Raw genomic sequence first — 22247 nt, 5'->3', positions numbered from 1 at the left:
GCATTAGCTTGGGTCTGAGGTAGCAGGGCGTGTTTCCAGAGTGGGAAAGGCAACACGCCACACTCCTTATTTGGAAGGTCCTGGCTCCAAATAGAAAAGATGGTGCCGACCATAAACTGCGACTCTGGGCTTCACAATGACTGCAATGCAAACCAATGAGTGATGTCACATCTCACTACGTCCATCTATATATACATTTTATGCCTCGGACAGAAGTTAACGCTAGCTTACTGGGAAAACCTCCGACCAGTGCACACTTAGTGTAATGTTAGCTACTTTAGCTAAATTGTGCTAACACAGCAGATATGTTAATCAAGTGACATTAAACTTAGTGAAATATTGTGACAATAGCCCGACTCAGTGAGTCCCGGAGCCGGGAAGAGCAAATCTTATTAAAGGCTCAATAATTTCTAAAATTACCACCAGCACACTAATTAGAGGGCCCACATTTAGCAACTGAGACCACAATGACTCATTGAAAAAACTGATTGACTTAGTATTTGTAAAGAGAAGTTGACACCTTTTGAATGAGAGTCAGTTGGAGCATCTAGCGGCCATGGGTGGCATCAGGTTCAAGGTGAGCGGAGCCAAGCTTTGAATTATGTGATGTCACTAAACTCAATATATCAATAAAAATGATAAAAGTGTAAGATGATTCTGCCTTAAAAGATGCAACCCTATCCCTGTCCTGGGAAGAAGTCTAATCAGGAAAAATAAGTGAAAAAACCTGTGTGGGTGAGCCGCAGGTGTGCAGTGTCTTTTGCTGCTTTAGGTCACAGCTATTCTGGCCTCGAACGAATGAAACAAGAAATAATTCAACATAGTAAAGAGTACAGTAAAAGCCAGATAAAAGCAGTTTGCTTTTACAGTCTAGTGTCGCCTTTTTCTCTGTGAAAAACTGAGATGAAGCTCAGACTTTGAGTCTTGTGTAGATGTGTATGAATAACTATTTGAGTTATTAAAATGTACAAAGCTATCAAAAGAACCATTATACAGTTTTGCAGTATGTTTTGTGACAGCTACGAATAACTATGCCATCTACTAAAATAAAAGTCTAGTGCAAACTATGACTGTGAAAGTATTCCTATTATGTTGTGATTTATTTTCCATACGACGCAGCCTGCAGACAGCATCTAATTAGCTGGAGAAGCTCAGTTCCTCAGTCACGAACAAGCTACAAAGCAAATTCCAGACACCCGTTTGACTTTAATATCCTCACCAACTGGAGCGACACATTCCTATTTTATGAAAACTTTACAACGATATCAGAACAAAGGCCCTTTCCACAAGCAGACTAATTACTTAGCACAGCAGTGCAAAGCACTCGGAACTCAATGCATTTTATTTAGAGAACACTGTCATGCCTTTGACTGAAGATGAGAAAAATGTACTCAGTTTAAAAAAACATCTGCTGGTCTCTCTTTTTCCTGTGTAGTTTATAGAAGGAATTTGTGCACCACCTAGTGTTGAGAGAGCAGACTTTAATAAAAAAAAAGATGACTGGATTGAAACAAAGATTTCAAACTGTATAACTACTGTAAGTGAATGCACAATTAAAGCCCATTACCTTACATAATTGTTATGTATGTACGCAGGCTTTTAAGTTTTGTACTTAGACTGACTTAGACTCTTTCATAAGCAAAACAATTGTTGACCTTTTTTATTTTTTATTAATCTCATAAATGTATGGATCATAAGACATGAGATTTTCTTTTAAGTTTGAATAAAATATGGAACCACAGTGATTTTCTTATTTAATCCATGAAAGGATCATATTCATCATTACATATTTTAATATATTTATTTATTATTCGTTAATCTCTCCCGCAACAGAAGAGCTTGTGCACATTGTGTTTACATCTTTGCTGGAATAAGACCAGTATGAGTGTGGTTCTTCCAGGAAGCGCTGACTCTACAGCAGGGTGCTGAGTCATAACCCAGATGGATGCCCTAAGAGGTCAAATTCTCTAATGAGAGGAAACCTGGCTTAACTATAGAGCTCTGACATGCATCCTCAGCCAAGTCCCACACAAAGTGACATTTAAAAAATATGTTTCTCACACTGAGAGTGTAGTTTTTAGTATAGGAAGTTTGTTAAATGTGTTTCTGTTAAATCACAGTATACCTACAATGCATCAATTTTACTGATTACATTTCTTCATATTTACTATAAGCCTGTAACACTGATGCATCACTCTTTTCATTTTACATAACAATGTTTGGTACAATTATCTCTTGATATATGTTAATTACTGTAGAATAAAAACAGCCTCAAATGCTGGAAATCAATATTTGTGTTGGATCATGTCTTTGTGAGATTGATTTTTAATCTTGTTGGTTGTTTCGAAGAAGATGTTCAGCCTGCGAAAACAAAATACAACAGCTGCGTCAATTCCCTGATGTTTAAAAGAGCCAGTTTGGTTAAACATCAGCTGAGGATCTACAATATATAAGAAGGTGTATTGATACCAAAAAGTCGACAGGGTCCTCTGGTTTGATCTTGCAGCACTCTAACATGGCCTCAGTGAGCGAGGGCATCACATACTTCATCAGGTAGTTCCTCAGAGGAAGACAGCGAGCTTCCAGCAGCTCGTATTCCTGCCTCTTCACCTCAGACAAATTCTTCTGCTAATGAAGAATAATAAAAGAACTGACAACACGTTGATATGTCACAGTTGGAAAAGCACAGGTGTAATCAATAACAAATAATGGTTGCCTTCAATCTAACTGTTTCAGTTCCAGGGCCCTGGTGTTCTGCATGCTGGATCACTGTTACATAACAGAGCCATTGTTAATGTTATTAGTAACACCTACTTTGCTTTTATTAAACTGACTTATTAAACGGCCAAAGCAAGTTTTTTTTTTTTTTTAAATTTCATCAATGGCTTATGTGTGTTCACATAAGTCATTGATCACAGCCTGATCACAACAGAAACGTCTTTACATCAACAATATATAAACTTATGGGATCATATGAATATAAGAATAACTGAATAATTGAGTAGAAATTAATATATTAATTTAAAGTAAAGTTTTTCTTCCCTCCACAGGACACTGATACATAATTATTGATGTATAAGCACACACATACATACTGTACAGTTTTCTTTTATCTTTTTCTCATGTGTTTTGTTCCTACTATATGGGTTATATTTTAATATTAGATATTATATATGCATTTTTCTCTGTGTTTTAGATTTTGTTGTTTGTGACTTATATGGTCCTGAAACCCTGCATCGTTTCACATTTATATAACTGAATGTAATTGAATATTGATTTGCCCCAAAAGTTTACTGCATCACAGTGGAGTACATTTTTTTGTATGTTTGTTTGTTTTTGTTTTTTTGCATAAATTCATTCTAGAAATCTACTTCTACCACAGTTAGTAGCCACTCCAGTAAAGAATGCATCTATTCTATCTCTTCTTCTTCTTAGATTACACATCCTCTCTCTTGTACTGTATTGTGTAACCTATCCCAATGACGCATGGCAATCAGTTTATCACTTCCATCTGTGATTGTATCATGCAACATGTATCTCTCTTACCCACTCCTCATACTGAGCAGCCATTTCAGCTAGTGTAGCCTCATTCCTGCGTTTCTTCTCAGCAGCTTCAGTGGCCAGTTTCTGCTTCCTCTCTTCCTCTTGTCGTCTGTCCTCCTCCTCCTGCTCCTCTGGACTGAGGCCGTAGTTCTTGGGAATCCCCACCATCTCAGTGATCTTGTTCATAATGTCTATGTACTCTGGATCATCTGTGTTGACTTCTGGAGAGGAACAAGACACACTCACTGTAAAGAACCATCGCTAAGAGTGGCAGCTTCTACAAATCTCTCAACTGCATCTTATGTCGTTTGCAATTGCATATTGCCTTATGGTACAAACTCAGATTGATTAATGACACAGAAAAGGAAGATGGCTGTGTTTCCAGGGCCACCAGTGCTGAATCTTCACCAATCTTTAATCTTAATACGCCAGATACTGTCAGAAACATCACTTACAACAAGTTTATCATCTTCAACAGAAAATGTCTTTGAAAAATGAAGCAGTGGGGTTTATGGAAAATCTTGTCAAGTCATTTCAAGACCAACAACACCACCAGTGCAATAATAACCTCACATTTGTCATAGTCACACAGTAAAATGTACAACAAAGCACTGTTAAACACACAAATACTCTCAGCGATCACACTGTTACCTTTCATTTCATTTTCTAGATCTGAGATACTTTTAAATATCGTGTTTGTGCATTGCTATTTATGCATTTTGTAATAATAAAATTGTTTCTTTATTGCAGTCTGAATCCCATTTTGCTCTGATATATACATCATGGCTTTAAGGACATTACCAATATGTTCTGGGTGAATCTCAAGCTCATCAAAGTAGTCCAGCAGGGTTTCCTCAGCGTCACTCAGCTGTTTGTATCTCATCAGACGAGAGATAAACTCGTCCTGGGTGTAGCGCATTTTCTCTGCCACACTCTGTGGAAGTCCTTGTACTCTTTTTGTCAGGAAATCATCAGAGGCATTTAATGCAAATACATGCTCTGTAAAACATAAAACAAGTGTGATCAGATGATGCTTCAACCAAAATGTTTTGTATTATTAATTATGAGGAGAGTATTGGTAAGTTAGTTAGACTGTTGTGGTGAATTAATATTATGAGTAAATTAATAACCTGGAGTGATCTTCTTGTTGTACACAGGGGTTCTGGACATCAAATCTCGGTTCTCCATTTCTTCATCTGAACAATAAAAACGGTTCATACACTTTAGGGCAGTAAATATTATTAAATATTATACTGCAATTAGATTAATGGATTAAACTCACCAGAGAAAATCAACTTTGCTTGCTCATAAGTCTTAGGGAAGCCATCGAGAACAAATCCATGGTTCCTACATGGCTTTGAATTCAGCTTTTCTTGCAAAATGTCAAAAACTAGATGGTCAGCGAGTCGACCTAAAGGACCAAAATAGTGAGACACTAAAAGACTCTGTGGAATAACAACCCATCAATAATTCAACTTAGTAAAATGACCTTATAGAAATGGGTTAAGTTTTTCTGGTCATGTTTCCTTCACACATTTTATGGAGTAATAACTTAACTTTTTAAATGCTGTTAATGAACCAAAATAAAATTTCTACTTTGTTGTTTTTTGAGTCTGGCACAATACCAACAGAACATATATGTACATATATACATATATTTTGTATGAGGAGACAACAGACGAGATGAGGAGAGACTGGTAACACCACTCTGTGCTTTTATATCTAACCTGCATTCATTTCCATGCTTTTGTTGATATTTTCCAGTTGTGTCTGTGCAGCAGCCACCACCTCTTCACTGACATATTCAGGGTCAGCTCCATTCACTATTTCCTTCTGTAGCATATAGAGAGAAACATAAAAAAGGACAATAAATGTGAAAAAATGACATTACAGATGTCGTGCAAATTTCAAAATACAGCCAAATATGAAATGCATCTAGTTTTAAAAGATAATTAATTTCCACAAGAGGGCAGCATGTTTCCTTTTATTATGTTACAGCAGTGAGAGACAAATGAAGATCTTTGCATTCACTAACCAGTTGTGCAGTCTTTTCTTCAATGACCTCTTTGATCATGATGTGGTGTATTTGGTAATGCTTACAGAGCTTCTCTGCAACAGTGGTTTTACCCACAGCTGGAGGTCCAACAAGGCAGATCCTAATTGGCTACAGACATACAGTAGATGAGAAAAGGGGATATCTGGTTTAATTCATGAGTCATGGGACCTTTTTTATTGTGTACCAGTGTTGGGACATCTCTTGAACACTCTGGCCTTTCAGACTTGCTGAACAGGTTTTCCAGTGTAACAGTGGCTGCTATTAAGGCTTATATGTATCTAATAGCAATTCAATTCTTCATTTGATGGACTTGAACACTTACAAGTAGCTGCCTAGTGTCTTTGTATTCTTCCACAATACTCTCCATGTTCTCAACCATCCCAGTTTCAGACGTCCAGCTGAGGTTGAAGGAGTCTTTTATAATAAAAGCATCCAGGCGGAGGTTGATACTTAGGTATTCCAGTTCCTCTGGCTGAGATGAGAAACACAAACTTTGTCTGCCTTAGTGAGCCAAGAGCATGCAGAGTTTCATGACTAGCACAGACAACCCAGTCAATTTTATGTTTGTGGCCTTGACCAACTCTCAGTCAAAGCCAGAGAAAAACTCTGAGCCTAGAGCCAGCATTGTCATCCTGGATATAAAATCTAGCAAATGGATTGCACAGAATAGTTTAGACTGTACTCTAAAGCTCAGTTGGGTATTCTAACTAAAAAAAAAAAGAGTCTGTAAAAGAAGCCTGGAGATGCTTGATCATAGTGATAAATATTAACTGGGCATGGAAAAACTCATGAATGATAACCCAGACTAGATTCTAAGTTACATGAAATAAGCAAAAATAATCACATACTGCACCTTAAAGGCCATCATGGTGATGGCTTCCTGTTCTGGTACTTTGTTAATTTCCCCTGGCCCAAGTACATCGCTTATCATCTAAAGGGTCAAGTGTCAGAGAGAGTTATTTATCAGTTTTTTTTTCTATTTTTTGTCATTTTGCTTGTTAGTTCACAGTAGAGTGATAAGAAACATGTGGAGAGAAAGAGTCACCAGTGTACCCTACAGTAATATTTTTACTACACTACTACTTTAATGTACATTCTTATTCATGACGAGGTTACCTTTACAATCTCCTCCAAAGTGTTCTTGGAATCGTTGACGGCAAGAATGTACTTTGACTTTGGCTTGAGTTGGATGATGTTTTGTATCACCCTGAAAACGGATCACAGTCAGTCCAGCGCTGCACTAATTGTCTCAACAAACAAATTATATATGCCGAAGTACAGTAAATCAAGATCACCCTGCAAGGTCATATACGTGAATTGTGGGGATGAAATTTGTGCCCTCTCTAAATACAGGAACTTTTGGATACAGCATCAACCAAGACACCTGTTAGAAAATACAAAATGCTAATTATACAGACAGTACAGAAAGAAATACTGTGTCACATTGATTAGGTTAATATCTACCTTGAAAAAGAAGTGGAAGAGGTTCTCTCCCTTTCCATACTGAAGACCAGCAGCTACAACATAGCCAGTAAGCTTGGCCTTTTTCTGTAAGGTTGTAAAAATCAAAGAACAGAAGCTAAATTCAGCTTAACTCATGTTTGTGGTGCTGGTATTCTCTGAACATTTTAATATTGCTAATGATGAAGTTGGGAGTGTTGGAGTATTTTTTGAGTATATTGAATTTTTTATCACAATAACCTACTTACACCTCTGCCCAGTTTGAGCACAAGTTTCTCCAGGTTGTTGTGGTTTCTGAAACTGGGATGCGGCCTTCTTCTTCTGTACTCTTCTTCTGTTAACAGAACATCTGTTTCATCCTGAGGAGAGAAACTGTAATGATGCTAGTGAAACTTTATGCATTGGGCAATTAGCGAAAATTTTCTCCAGGCTTACCGGATTTTGTGGCTTGGTCATGGCCCACGTCATCACTGTCGAGACTAAGATGAACATTTTCCGACTCTTGAAGTTCTCCATCTCAGCCTGAAGAGCTGTTTATTAAAAAAAAGAAAAAAAGTACAGGGAGGATACATGAAACAGCAATACTGTTTTTTTCCACCTAAAAAACAGAGCTCCACCCATCACTCTCCTTCTCTGTTCCCAAAACTTTGACCCATGCTTTCATAACATCCAGAATTGACTACTGCATTCTTTATGGCATACTTAATAAACTCCAGTACATCCAGAGCGCTGCTGCTCGACTGCTCACCCACCCCCGCTCTTGTGACCACATCGCCCCTGTCCTCCAGAACCTCCACTGCCTAACCCTAACCCTAACCCTGTCCCACAACGAATCCAATTCCGTCCTTCTCCTCACTCACAAAGCCTCCATAACCAGGCCCCCTCCTACCTTACCAACCTACTCCACCACCACACTCCCTCCCACAGCCTTCGCTCCTCTGATGCCAACCTCCTGTCTCCACCACTCAGAACCAAGCACCAGACCTGGGGCAACAGAGCCTTCTCCATAGCTGCCCCCTCACTCTGGAACTCTCTTCCCAAACACATCCGAAACTGCACCGATCTGTCCATGTTTAATCACTTATCAAAACTCACCTTTTCAGAACTGCTTTTAGAGTGTGATTAACGTTGTGTTAGCCTATATGTTTTTAGTGTGCTGTTTTTATGATCATTTTAGCTTTAGTAAAGTGTGTTTGAGTGCCCTGAAAAGCACTCTATAAATAAAATGTATTATTATTATTATTATTATAATTATTATTATTATTATTATCATTATTGTTATAAGTATGCCAGGCCTCCAAGTTATAAGCTCACCTCACTCCCTTACCTGTGAGTGCCCATGTTGCCTCTTCAATCTGCTGTTGTGTTGCATTTTCTGAGATGTTGTACACCACCACATCACACTCCAGCAGGTGCTGAAGAAGCTCATCTCGGGTTGGTGACTGCAGAGAACATTGTACACCCTGTTAAACATTGTCTTTTATTTGCATCTTCCAGAGATAGACATACATAACTCTGTTATACTGTAGTCCCTGTACGGAGTGGTGAAAAAAAGTATTCAGACCCTTTACTTAAGTAAATGTATCAATGCCACAATATAAATACTTAAATACAAGTAAAACATATTTACATTACACATTACATTACATATTTACTTAAGTAAAAGTACTCAAGAATTCAGACGTAAAAGTTCTTATTCTGCAGACTAGCCCCTTCTTAAATCTTATATTGTTATATTATGGCGCTGTGGTGGGTTAATAGTTCAGTTTGTCAGAGTTTGTTACAGTTCAGCAGAGAAACAGCTTAACTGTTAATAGTTTTATACTAGTTTTTTACTCTTAGACTCACCGTGTATTGCTCTAGCAGAGAGCTTGCTCTCTCGTCTGTGGAGGAAGAGGACACAGTCGCGACTATTTGGAAAGCTGGTTGACCTCCAGGGGAGGCTGACGGCTCCTCTGCTTCGGCATCTTCAGATGTCTCTCCGCATGTTGATAAAAACTGTGGAAGACAAACTGCAGTTTTAGCGTTAACTGGCGAAAGACCGCTCAGTTTAAACGAACAATATACATATTTTTTTTTACCTTACCTTAGCGATGTGCTTGGAGGAATACCTGTCGACGTCGTTGACAAAAATACGTTTGGGACGGGTTTGTTGGTTTTTGTCTCCCATTTTAAAAAGATGACGGTTGCAGTGGTGCTTTGAGCTTTTGTAGCAATGATTAAATCTATAACAACTGTGAATGTAATACTAATAGTCTAAGTACATTAGTAGAAATGACAGATTTGTGGCTAAAAAACATCAGAACTTATTCCTTGCTGTGTTCTTCTCCGTTACTATGGACTCCTGTGGTTGCTAAGGTCGCAGCCAATGAAATGCTCCATTCGGTTGAAACGTAATCATCACGTCACATCACGTAACGTGTTAAAGACATCATCAGTCCCACTTCATGGTCCCACAGATATGAACTAATATTTTCTCGTCCAGACCTGGTCCAGACTGAACCAACTTTTTTTTGTAAAGGCCAGTGGTAATATTCAGATCATTAAAAATACCCTATTACAAATATGTCCTGGATTTAAATGATCTAGCTTATATAGGCCTACTGTTTGATAGTGTTCCATCAAATGTGTCATATTTTATAAACTGATAACATGTTTTGCAGTGGTGAAATGCAACTAAGTAAATGTATTCAAGTGCTGGTCTTTTAGGTACTTGTACTTTACTTGAGTATTTCCATTGTATGCTGCTTTGTACGTCTCCACTTCTCAGAGGGAAATATTCTACTTCTTAATCCACTACTTGTATTTGCCACTAGTTGTTTTTCAGATAAAGATTTTACATAAAATTATATATTTAAGTATTCTCACTTTTGTTTAAATAGTCTGCTCTTTTCTTTTAAATTTTGTTGTGCACTTTGAGCTGCATTAGTGTGTGAATGGTGTTATATAAACACATGTATTATTATTGTTATTATTATTATTATTATTATTATTATTGTTGTTGTTGTTGTTGAAAAAACATATGATAAACCTATATAATATGATGCAGTAACTTTATTAGTAATCTATCCAAAGTATCTAAAATTGGCTCCACATTGATGAACTACAACCTTAAAATGCTCTTATGTATATTTTTTAGTGATAAAAACAAACAAACAACATAATATACTATAATATTATAACACTCTTAAAGAAACCAGTCTGCAGAATGGGTATTTTTACTTTTGGTACTGTAAGTACATTTTGCTGATAATACTGCCATACTTTTTTAATGACTTTGACTTGTAATGGAGTATTTTTAGACTTTTTCTATTATTACTTAAGTAAAGGATCTGAATACTTCTTCCACCACTGATGTTTTGTATGTAAAATCTTAATCTGTAAAGTAACCAGTAATTCCATGAAAAGTAGACAACAATGTTTCCCGCTGAAATCTAGTGGAGTAGAGGTATAAAGTATAAAATGGAAATACTCAAGTAAAGCAGAATCTCAAAATTGTACTTGAGTACAGTTCTTGAGTAAATGTACCTAGTTACATTCCACCACCATAATAAGCACAAAGGTCAAGGAAGGACAACCAGCCTGTTGGTTCTGATTATGATGATAGTTATATAACTTACTGTACCTATTATGCAATAATCGACTTAGGTTTCATTAATTCATTTATCAGTAGATAGAGTGCTTTATTGATTCTATTAAGAAATGGTAAATACCATTCATTCACTGTGGCACATCATGTTCTGATGTCATGGTTCTGTCCAAGTCTGGTTCTGTGTCCCTCCACCAGTCCACCAGATGCCCTCAGACTTTTCTGCCTGTTTAATACTGGACTGAGCGGGAAGAAGGACAGATAAGAGGTTGCAGTTTATATTTAAGGACCACTTGAGATACTGTTGCTCGCTATATTGACTTGTAGGAACTAAGTGCTAAAGTGAATTGAAACACTAGTTATGTTATTCAGAGCTGCAGTTGTCTTTTAGTCCAATTTACGTTGTTATAACAGCCTTAATATGCAAACCACTCTGCTTGACAGACTGATTTATTCATGTTTTTGTCAACAGCAATGTATGCTGGAGTTTATTTTGCTGCGTGTGCTCGATGTGACTTGTGCACTTATTTAAGTTGTGTTCATGTGAGTTCTGGGACGGTTTGTGCATGGTTATATTGTGTTTTCTGGGTCTTTTTTATTTTTTGTTTGCTCTGAGTTTCCCTTTTGTGTTCCTGTGCTCCACACCTGCTCTGCATCAAGCCTCGTTCGCCCTGGCCTGCTCCCTGTGTCTTCCCAGCCAATCAGCTCCTTTCTTTTTCTCCTGTTTCACCTGCATCTCATCCCCTCATCAGTTTAGTTTATATTTAAATCCTGGTTTTCAGTTAGGTTTTGTTGGATCCTCTGTTCTCTTTGTTCAGTCTTGTTCTGTATACTTCTCTTTCTGGTTTGTTCTGTCAACTTTGCTTTGCCTGCACCAACGTAGAATAAAGAAGTTATTTTTCAGCTTTGCTCTGCCTAGTCTCCTGCGTTTGGGTCCACCTGCTCCGCTCTCTTTATACTGAGTCTAATGTGAACTCCAAGATTGAAAAGTTGGGCTTACCATCTTGTTTTACCATCTTGCCATGCTGGCATTAATTGAAGATTGTTCCAAGGGTGACAGTTAGATTGTCAATTTACAGTCTTGATATACCTACTAAATTAAGGATGATATAAGGAGTTAAAATATGAAATTTGTGTACTCTGTGTAATATCTGTATATCCCTTATTGTGCTTATTTTATACAGTGTCACTATGGTATTCCTGTAATGCTGCTGTAATTCTCCTGTATGAACTGCAAATTTAAAACCACAGACCCCTCATGGTGCAAGACAATGGAGCACTGACATGGAAACTTTCAAAGCACCCCATATATTTATAGAGCTGACATTATCTGAGAAACTGCTGGCAGTGCTTGATGGTGTCTGCTCTACACAGGTCTCAGCACTCAGTAAAACACACCCTGTCATATATTCAAAGCACAGAGATACTGAGGAAAGCTGCTCAGAGGATGTTTGGTTGGTTCTTGCCATGTATAGTAAACCTCTGAATGTTTGGTAACTAGTTGTTTTTTGATCAGTGTTGACCATTTAGCTGACTATTATAGGATTTGTTTCATCAAGGCAATGATATTCCTGGAATTCCTGGAATATCATGGAATTCTGAGAGGTGGTTTCAAAACAGGGCATATAAAGGAATTTCATCAGTTTCAACAGGACATTTTACAAATGGGTCACTTTTTGGGAAAAGGCTGCAAATCATGATTATTTTCATCATGGATTAAGTTCTCAATTATTCTTTCAATGTATCATTTAGTCTATGAAATGTTTATTTATATTTGCCAATTTTGCTTTAATAAATAACTTGTAAAATGTGTGGATCATTGATTAATCTTCTGTCCATTAATCAATTGATTAATCAACTAATTTAAATGTATTTTACAACATACAGGTTGTTCACAAAATGTATTCACACATTCATTTTATATGTGATGGTTCTATAGAAAGCAGATACAGTAGTTCATCCAAACAAACCAGAGAAGACGAAAATTATGGGGTGATGACAGCATTTTGACTTAAAATACATTAAAGAGTCATAACTGCTGTCACATTTCTCATATCTCCTCTCATCCTCGTTGTGTAATTATTTACAAATGCAAAATGGCTTCTGATGTGATTGTTCTGATTAACATGTCAACCAGCATGCAGTTTGTCAAATGCTGCTGATCCATCAGCTGTTCACAGCAGGCATGTGGCAAATTACGATGACGCCTGTTAGTGCCAAGGACAACGCTGCTCAACAAGATTGTTCACTGTCACTGACTGTTTGTGAAATTCACTCCTCTGCAGTGACAGTTTATAATTAATCATCTGCTGTTATGATATAGAGCAGTCAGACAACAGGTGTCAAAGGTTTTCAAAGAACTAGAGAAAGAAATTGGAACTTGTTAAAAAGCAAACACACTTCAATCTGTAGTATCTCATAGTCTGAAGGTTGCGTCATTTGGACATTTATCTTTGTGGTAGTGTAATGATGTGATAGAAGGTTATGAGGTGGATTAAAAAGAAAAAATAGAAAAATGTCTTAAGTTTTAACCAAAAGATTCAATAAGCAATAGATTTGATGTGCCAAATGTGCAGAAAACGTGGTACAAATTACACGAGCTTCTGTAAAAACACATGGTGTAAATGGTAAACAAACCACTGCCTAAGGAGGATTGACTGTTAAAGAGCAATTGTTGCTAGCAGCTGAAGTGTGTACATGTGTGTGTATGTGTGGGAGGAGGAGGAGGAGGAGGAGGAGGAGGAGAGTTATGGGGGGGGGCAGCTGTCCAGACAGACAAACCGTGTGCTTCCTACATTCCCATATAAGGACAAATATCCCTCAAAATCATGACCCATTTAAGAGCAATCTGCTTTATCCTGATAAAGACTTGGTGATAAAGAGAGGGCTCTGCCAAAAGGTGCTTCATTGACTTGAAGGGAGCTGTTGACAAAACACAGAACCATTTTCAGCCAGAGCGACACTGCTTTTTCCTCACTAATGTGAAGCAATTGTCCCTTTACTGAAGAGAGAAGCTGTGCCAAGCAAACTATTATAACACTTATAGCAATTACTTCAATCTTGCATTTGTTTGGTTTGGTGTAAATTCAAATCAACATTGGACTGTGACTGATGTGAAAATCAAATGTGAAACAGCAGTCAAGGCGTCACCAAGCAGTATAAAAATCAGTCAAGCAAGCTGTAAATGATACCAAGATGTTCTATTTTTTTTTGAACATACGTGTTTTTTATGATGATGTATTTTATGAGATTGCTCTTTTGCGATCAACTGGAAATTCATGACCTGTAGAAACAGTTTTTTCAGACCATCAGAGGGTAGAAGGAATCCTGCAGGACTGTGTTGACTGACTCTTTCCTGCCGCCGCTGCTGCTGCTGCTGCTGTAAAAAGGTATATATAGAATCCTCTGTGTGGCCAGAAGAACAACATTGAGTGATATGATCAGACATAATCCATGTGAAGTACATCCATCTCTGGTTTCCTCATCTTTCTCTTTGGTATGGCTGATATCTGGGTGACTTCATCACTGCAGAAAATACACAAAGCTTCATGTCCGGTATGCAATTAATACACCATTCCTGTGTTGACTTCAGCTTAAATTACCTAAAACTACAGTTTATGAAGCTATGCACACTTACTGGGTTAAAATTTTATCCAGTTTGGGTCAATACAGCACCAACACTGTATGGGGTTAATATTACCCAGAAAGCCACTCAAGACAAGGGATTCTTTTAACCCAGCTTTAGTATTATTTTTTATTTTACTGTTGGGTAATTTACCCAAACTAAAGCTTGTTATAATCTGCTCTACTCTTTTTAAACTTACATCGCAGTTTGTTATTGATTGTTAATAACTTGTGTATCGTTTGTATGTCATGTGCACATCGTTTTGTACAAGAAATATTACATTTGTGACAGTTTTTAGCTGAAGATTGGATCAAAATAACAGATTACTGCTGGATAAAGTTAACTCTATGTTGTCTAGGTGCTATATTGACCCAGACTGGGTAAAATTTGAACCCACTGATTTTTAGTGTGTATATTGTTCTCTCTTTTTTGCAATATTGTCGTATCGTGTAATGTTTCATATGTTGTCTGTCTTTTTCTGGGTGACTAAGATCATAGGGTCAATTGATTTTTACATGCCCCTCTTTACAAGACACAAAATCCTTTGCAGACTCTAGCAACTCACCAGGAAAGTCACCTGAAACTTTCTTAAACAAAATGATCAAACAGTCAAGATATAAGATATAAAGGAAATGCTGTTACATAAAAGCTAGGAATAGAAATAGACAAGTAGGTTAGTAGCGTGTGCTGTAATGTACCTCACACATGGCTACAAATGGAATATTTCAAAATGTTGATGGTGTGGGGGGTATTTACATTCTTATTACGCTCCCAGACCAGCCCACTGGCCTGATACTGCCCCAGCATGGAGACACAGGTCCGACAAGATGACGAATATGGAGCCTGAGCTCTGGCTGATCTAACGGCAGTCTGTAGCTACAGGCAGCCACTGGCACCTGTTAGACTCCATTTCCCTAAAAGGAGAGACTGGAGCCAATCAGAGCTGAGAACCAGCCTCATCGCAGCCTGCACAGGCCATCCCAGGGATCTGTCGTCTGGTGGAGGTCTGGTCCCTGGCCTTAGCTCCCTCCCATCTACCCACCCCCCCATCCCTCCTCTTACAATATCGCCTCTCAGCTGTCTGGCATGTTTTTGGCCCCCCTCCACATGCCATGACACCGGCAAACTGTGACAGGCAGGTCCCCCTCGACGGCTCCTTAATCAGATTGCTCAGACAAGATCTCACATTACAATCACACCCCTCCTATCACCCATATCCCCAGTGCCCAGTTTGAGCTTAGTCATATTAGCACATCCTTAGGGATCCTGAAGGGCAGCACCAGAAAGTGCAAGTGGCAGAAAGATGCTGCTATGTATGACACAGGATTTCAAACTACTGTAGTTGATGGTATTGCAGCTAAAAAGTTCTCTAAGTGTCCTGAACTTTCTGTTGCATTAAATTTAAAATGCATTAAAGTAATATTAAAAAACTGGTTGATAAAACTCAAAATCCACAAAAAATATATCCAAACCATTGATATATCGTCTCAAATGTCAATATTGTGATTTAAAGATATCACAGAGCTCAGTCACACTGAAATTAATATCAAAGTGGGAATATTTGTAAAATATAACCCAACTTTTCAGTGTTTTATCATTGAACCATCTGTAATGGCAACAGTCTTCATGAAACTTCCCACCACTCTCTCCTTGGCCATCCATCTCCAAGGCAACACCTCTCCAGTTTGGTGGCGTCCCTGACACAGGATCCACTTTACTGAACCATTTTACTCAGCAGCACTTATTTGGGCTTGTGTGAACTCCTGAGCCCGCCCACTGGCCCTCAACCTCAGGACGCCGAGACATATTTAAGGACCCCCTTGCACCCTCGCCCTTTGTCCCAGTGGAAACTCCAGTCTTGTGGTTACAACTTGGTGAGTCCCTTTGCAATCTCATTGCTGTGTTTCAGCTGTTTTGCTTTTTGGACTGAAGGGAACGGGGAGGATGGGTAGATACTGCTGCTGCTGCTGCTGCTGCTGTAGGACATATAACTGCTGCAACATGGAGTTATTTTACAGTGTGGTCACTAGACAGGGGAAAGTTCTGTGTTTCTGTGACCAGAGTAGATGATTTGTTGGTGGGAGAAGGATGAGGGCTGAGCATAAGAGAGGAGGAAGAGAAGAGAGAAAGAGAGAGCACAGGAAAATTGGTGGTGTGAAATAATTTAGATTGTTGCAATTGATTGACAAGTCATCCAGATTCAAGACAGTGACCTTCACTAAGCAGACTGGGAGAGGATCTGAGGTTTAGGATGCTGTGGAGTTGCAGGCATACAGCTCTAACTCAGCTTAGATACAGCCTGAAGAAGAGCTTTTGAATTCTGATTGAGTTTTAGATTAGTTCATATTAAATTTGACCACTTTTATACCAAAAGCAATGTGTGACACAATATTTTCCATAGCAAAGATGAAAACTCTCTGAAATAGCATTGTTGTACTGTTGGAGGCTGAAAACTCGCACTGAAACCCACACTAATTTAGATCTAGTCTGCCTATCTTGGCCAGGACACTGTTGACAAAGAGATTTTTAATCTCATTGGGGCTTTCTTGGTTAAATAAGTTATTTAATGGCAGGGTGGAAACTTAGGACACAAATGGCTTCTTAAATAACTTGCACAACTTTTTGAATGAAAAGACTATGTTTAGTTGTATGCAAGTATATTGTCAATAAAGTTGAACTGAACTTAGTTGAATTAAATTAATGAATGAAATATGCCTACAAAGTGAAGTTTATTTATCTGTATTTATTCATAGGGGACAATGTGCATTAATTGACACTGACGTTTTAACAACATCAGTGTAAATGTGCCAGGGTTAACTCAATAGCTAATTTGCATCCGTAGTCCTGACGGGACAAAATATTGACAAATGGATAGAACACTTCATACATAGGTGAGTTTCCAGCAACATAAGTGTGAAAACTGGAGAAAATGTATCACAAGTCAAACTTGATTATGAGTTTCTTGTGCAATGGATGCCATTTATTGGCATATTTTTCATAGTTGATAAATATTTAACTATATTGGCCCAATATATGTGAATAAGCCTTGTAGGACAACTTCAGAGATGCGATTATAGAGTGAACGGAAGGTGAACATTTTGATTTTAATGGTATCTTCTATAGTAAAACCATTGTCAGCTCGTTGAGACACATTGATGCTGTCCTATTGCTTTAAAAGTTTCATGCAGAGCACTGAGGCTAAGAACATTGCAATAAATGAATTTACAGATGTTGATTTTCATGGGGAAGCCTGATGCTGGCACTTGGGATGCAGGCTGTGGCCAGAAAGCCTGGAAAGATCTCAGCACATGGTCTGGCTCCAAACAGAGGAGTCATCTATGTGGCGACAGCTGAGGAGAGTCCCAGGCCAACCACTGCCACTTGTCAAAAGACACACCGCCTCAGCTGTTAACTGGCTCGGGCTTAACGATGAGATACAGAGGAGGGGTTGTTGGGGCAGAAGGGGGTGACAAGGGTCCCGAGGCTGAAAATAGAACAGTGAGTGTGTGCGGGGGGTTGAGCCATGTCCCATTTTGGCTTTTCAGGCAGCTGTGAGACAAGTGAAAGGAGATTAGAGCACTCAGAAGTGTCTTCATACTAAACATAGTGCTACATTGCTTCTCAGCATTGCATTACTTTGTTTTATGATGTGAAATGATCTTCCACATAGACTTTAGATGGAAGTATTAGGCATTTAAACTTGATAGAGGTCTTATTTCCTGATTGTGTGTTTTGCAAACCACCATGGTCAATAAAAGTGAAATCTTGTTAAAAGCTTAAAAGTAGCTTACAATGCTGAGTGTGGTGATGTCCAGCGTATCAAATTATCACAAACTAAGATTTTGCCTGTGTTTCCATCTCGTTGTTCATATAGAAGGCCACCCCAGAAAAGACCAAACATGTGTGACGACGACGAGACCACCGCCCTGGTGTGCGACAACGGCTCTGGCCTGGTCAAGGCTGGGTTTGCCGGTGATGACGCTCCCCGCGCTGTCTTCCCATCCATTGTTGGACGCCCCCGTCACCAGGTTAGAATACTGAAAAGACAAGAGATTTCTGAAAGATACATTTCTTTGTAGTTATATCACAGGCTGTCTGTGTGTCTGTCTGGTTCCTGAGATTCTGAGATGTGTTTGCTTTGTTCTCAGGGTGTGATGGTGGGTATGGGTCAGAAGGACAGCTATGTGGGAGATGAGGCTCAGAGCAAGAGGGGTATCCTGACTCTGAAGTACCCCATCGAGCACGGCATCATCACCAACTGGGACGACATGGAGAAGGTGAGAAGTGGGGATATGTAGAAAAACACCTCAATAGGTTTTTCTTTTAGTTTGTGATTGGATTCTGAGTTATTTTACATCCACTGACAAGTTCCTGATCCCCTGTCTTGCTGTTACAGATCTGGCACCACACCTTCTACAATGAGCTCCGTGTGGCCCCTGAGGAGCACCCCACCCTGCTGACTGAGGCCCCCCTCAACCCCAAGGCCAACAGGGAAAAGATGACCCAGATCATGTTTGAGACCTTCAACGTCCCTGCCATGTACGTGGCCATCCAGGCTGTGCTGTCCCTGTACGCCTCCGGTCGTACCACCGGTGAGTTTCCGCCAAGAACTTAAACTCGTCCAATAAACATTTTCATTTTGTTCCATCATCTGACAATTGTTCTTTTTTTCTTGACAGGTATTGTGTTGGACTCCGGTGATGGTGTGACCCACAATGTGCCCATCTATGAGGGTTATGCTCTGCCCCACGCCATCATGCGTCTGGATCTGGCTGGTCGCGACCTGACTGACTATCTGATGAAGATCCTGACTGAGCGTGGCTATTCCTTCGTCACAACTGGTAAGAGGGCCCCAACAGGACACCTCGACAATTAACTGGAAGCAAAAATTTAATTACTTTCCGAACTAATAATGTACCTTATTACACTTGTTTAATTAACGATTTTCTACTTTAAATACTTAGCTGGTAAAAGTAACATAATATTTATGCACTTTTACTTAGCCTAAGTATAATTTAAATGCAGGACTTTTATTTGTAATGGAGTATTTTCTCATTGAGGTATTGCTACTTTTACTTAAGGATCTATGTACTTCTTCCATCACTGCCACACAGTTCATATTTGCAGACTCATTTATTCACTGAAACCTTCCTTCTTCCAGCTGAGCGTGAGATCGTGCGTGACATCAAGGAGAAGCTGTGCTACGTCGCCCTGGACTTTGAGAACGAGATGGCCACCGCCGCCTCCTCATCCTCCCTGGAGAAGAGCTACGAGCTGCCCGACGGTCAGGTCATCACCATCGGCAACGAGCGTTTCCGCTGCCCTGAGACCCTGTTCCAGCCTTCCTTCATCGGTGAGTCATGACACCCAGCATCTAGAGTTACTGACTCCCCCTGAGCGCCTCACATTATGCAAGTCATATTCATAAGTGATTATGTTACATGTATACAACTGAATAGATTTGTTGCAACTCATGAGTTTACTCCACCTAGTGGCCAAAAGGAGGTAACAGCCTTGTTAGTACACAAAACATTTTATGAGACAATAAAAACAATTCGACTGAAAAATGTTAATTAATTTTGCTTGTTGGTCTATTGTTTACACACAACTGGGAGAGGGATCCCTCCTCTGTGGCTCTTCCTGAGCTTTCTTCCATTTTTTCCCAGTTAAATGTTTTTTTCCCTATTAGATTTTTTCCACTACTAGTTAGAATTGAAAGATAGAAGATGTATTGCTGTACAGACTGTAAAGCCCCCTGAGATTAATTTGTGATTTGCGATATTTTGGGTTATAGAAATAAAAGTTGACTTGATGAAAAGTATAAGTGGTTAAAAAAATCACATACTCTACTTATTTTATATTTTTTGTTTTTATTTGATTCTATTTTTCCAAGAAAGCCCATCCATTCTTGTAAATATTTCCATCCTGTTCGCACACATTTACCGCCAGCCATATACACACTCAATGTTTTTGTAATATGTTGTATTGTGACCCTGATGATGACAGAAAAGCCAAAAAGGCGTTCGTTATACTGCAAGTTTTGCCGGAGTTTTGACCTCTTCTGTAGCCCACATTCACCTTTTCTCATCTCACCTGCTCAGGTATGGAGTCTGCCGGCATCCATGAGACCGCATACAACAGCATCATGAAGTGCGACATTGACATCCGTAAGGACCTGTACGCCAACAATGTGCTGTCCGGTGGTACCACCATGTACCCTGGTATTGCTGACCGTATGCAGAAGGAGATCACCGCCCTGGCCCCCAGCACCATGAAGATCAAGGTGAGCCCCTGTAGTGCAGCACTGACTGGTTAAATTGGCAAGAAGTGCCCAAAATCTCAATATGTTGCTCCTGGTTCTCCTACCAACCTCTACCTCTGCTCTTTTCTCCTATCTAGATCATTGCTCCCCCTGAGAGGAAATACTCCGTCTGGATCGGCGGCTCCATCCTGGCCTCTCTGTCCACCTTCCAGCAGATGTGGATCAGCAAGCAGGAGTACGATGAGGCAGGCCCCTCCATCGTCCACAGGAAGTGCTTCTAAATCTCCAAGCAGCACCAAAAAGACAAAACGAAACAGCCCAACCCCATACCAACTGCACCAGCTTTCCTTCCATCTGTATTTCTACTGTGCCCTTTGCTGTATATACATGTACTGTTGTAATAAAAATAGTTGCTTTTAACAGTAATCTTAAGTGCTGGAGTCTGACTCAATATACAGGTAACAAGCTTTTCCATGAACATACTTTAAGATGTCTACAGGCCTGTTGACTCCTGATTCTTTACATTGTTTCAACATCCAATTTGAATTCTGACCCAAACTGTTAATGATTAAGAATACACTTTCAACACAAATGGAGTTGTCAGCAGAACACAAGTTACTTTAAAGTTTGACACTTGAGTAGTGCGTTCATTCAATTTTTTGCAGGGTTAGATGAAAAGATTGATAATTGTGCACTAAACATGCAGTCCATAGGTCAAAAATCCATCTAATAGCACATCTAAAGCTGACAAATAAACACATTTTGTCTTGTTTGTTTAATTCATACAAAAACTGAAGTTTTTTTTAACTCAAGGACGCAGCTACTGGAGTCTTGTCGTCATTGAAGGCTGTCAGGCAGCCAGCAGAGGCTCAAGGATGTTACTGCTCCAAGACAAAGTCCAACTTGTCATTTTTACACTTCAGTTTTAGCACAGATTAAAAAAACAAGATATAGCATGTTAATTTGTGATCTTTAGTGGCACTGGAAGGCAGATTTTTTTTTTTCTTTACACCTTGGACAGAGCAAAGCTAGCTGTTTCCCCTTGTTTCCAGTCTTTATACTAAGCTGAGCTATCATCCAGCCTCATATTAATAGATACATATGACAGTGGTATTGATATTCTCTCTTCTCTTCAAACTCTTTGCAACTGTGCTTCCAAAAGTGTCAAGCTATTCCTTATATGAAGTTTTTTTTTCTTAATACCATGTGTGAAAAAAATCCTTTATTTATTAACCTGTTTAGATGAAAATATCATAAAATCAGGTGCTGAGATTAGATTATAATTAAAGGATAAAAACTCTTAAAGTATTAAGAACAAGTTGATGTCACAAAAAATAGTTGTTCCTAATGAAAACTACAAGTGTTGCTGGAGTTTTTACCCTTTAAAACTGTGTTTCCTTCTCCATGCACCTTGCAAGTAGGTGGAAATGAACCAGGAACCCTCCCACTCTAATTAAATCATACATACACAACAGAGAGAAAATGATGCGTTTTCAGATTCAGCCAGATTAGTGTGGACACAATCATCTTTTTCACAAAAGTCTCACAGTTTACTATGGTGGAGTTACATATTTTGTCCTTTACCATATCATTCCCAGTACATTCAGCAAATCTGAGAAATGAAATCTGTGGTGAAAGTAATTTCCTAGTTAAAAGCTCATTTCCACCACCTTCTCTGCGTGACCTGAATGCAGCACTTTGCCACCTGTGC

The 22247-nt window shown here is 39.0% G+C and overlaps 2 protein-coding genes across 3 annotated transcripts; one reads left to right on the top strand and one right to left on the bottom strand.

Annotated features, from left to right (window-relative positions):
• Positions 1–1782: 1782 nt before the first annotated feature.
• Positions 1783–9414, bottom strand: LOC137169560 (adenylate kinase 7-like). Of its 2 annotated transcripts, none has more exons than XM_067572828.1 (18): positions 9147–9414; positions 8909–9058; positions 8388–8502; positions 7496–7590; positions 7309–7419; positions 7064–7147; positions 6895–6983; positions 6716–6806; positions 6453–6530; positions 5922–6071; positions 5579–5707; positions 5271–5376; positions 4826–4954; positions 4674–4739; positions 4345–4542; positions 3547–3764; positions 2470–2628; positions 1783–2361 (listed from the first exon to the last, which is right to left on the bottom strand). In XM_067572828.1, exons 1-18 carry the CDS (start codon positions 9228–9230, stop codon positions 2326–2328), a joined length of 2088 nt encoding a protein of 695 aa, XP_067428929.1. In that variant the 5' UTR covers positions 9231–9414; the 3' UTR covers positions 1783–2325. The 2 variants fall into 2 exon arrangements, with proteins under 2 accessions (XP_067428929.1, XP_067428930.1); XM_067572829.1 differs by having other exon boundaries at positions 2470–2625.
• Positions 9415–15989: 6575 nt separating this feature from the next.
• On the top strand, positions 15990–20962 carry actc1a (actin alpha cardiac muscle 1a). The gene is made up of 8 exons (XM_067571850.1): positions 15990–16148; positions 18149–18302; positions 18423–18551; positions 18671–18866; positions 18954–19115; positions 19436–19627; positions 20376–20557; positions 20674–20962. The coding sequence occupies exons 2-8, from the start codon at positions 18174–18176 to the stop codon at positions 20815–20817; spliced, it is 1134 nt and encodes a 377-aa protein (XP_067427951.1). The 5' UTR covers positions 15990–16148; positions 18149–18173; the 3' UTR covers positions 20818–20962.
• Positions 20963–22247: the final 1285 nt, after the last annotated feature.

This window comes from Thunnus thynnus, chromosome 18 (assembly GCF_963924715.1).
Source record: "Thunnus thynnus chromosome 18, fThuThy2.1, whole genome shotgun sequence".
NCBI lineage: Eukaryota > Metazoa > Chordata > Actinopteri > Scombriformes > Scombridae > Thunnus > Thunnus thynnus.
This window is presented reverse-complemented; position numbering and strand designations above follow the sequence as displayed.

Bases quoted from the DNA above. Each gene is read 5' to 3' on its own strand.
- LOC137169560 (XM_067572828.1), bottom strand. From the start codon at position 9,230: ATGGGAGACAAAAACCAACAAACCCGTCCCAAACGTATTTTTGTCAAC. The intron at 7,148-7,308 runs GTAAGTAGGTTA...ACAACCTTACAG, and splicing joins TGCTCAAACTGGGCAGAGGT to AAAAAGGCCAAGCTTACTGG. The intron at 3,765-4,344 runs GTAATGTCCTTA...GTTCCTCTCCAG, and splicing joins GATTCACCCAGAACATATTG to AAGTCAACACAGATGATCCA.
- actc1a (XM_067571850.1), top strand. From the start codon at position 18,174: ATGTGTGACGACGACGAGACCACCGCCCTGGTGTGCGACAACGGCTCT. The intron at 18,552-18,670 runs GTGAGAAGTGGG...TTGCTGTTACAG, and splicing joins ACTGGGACGACATGGAGAAG to ATCTGGCACCACACCTTCTA. The intron at 18,867-18,953 runs GTGAGTTTCCGC...TTTTCTTGACAG, and splicing joins CGCCTCCGGTCGTACCACCG to GTATTGTGTTGGACTCCGGT.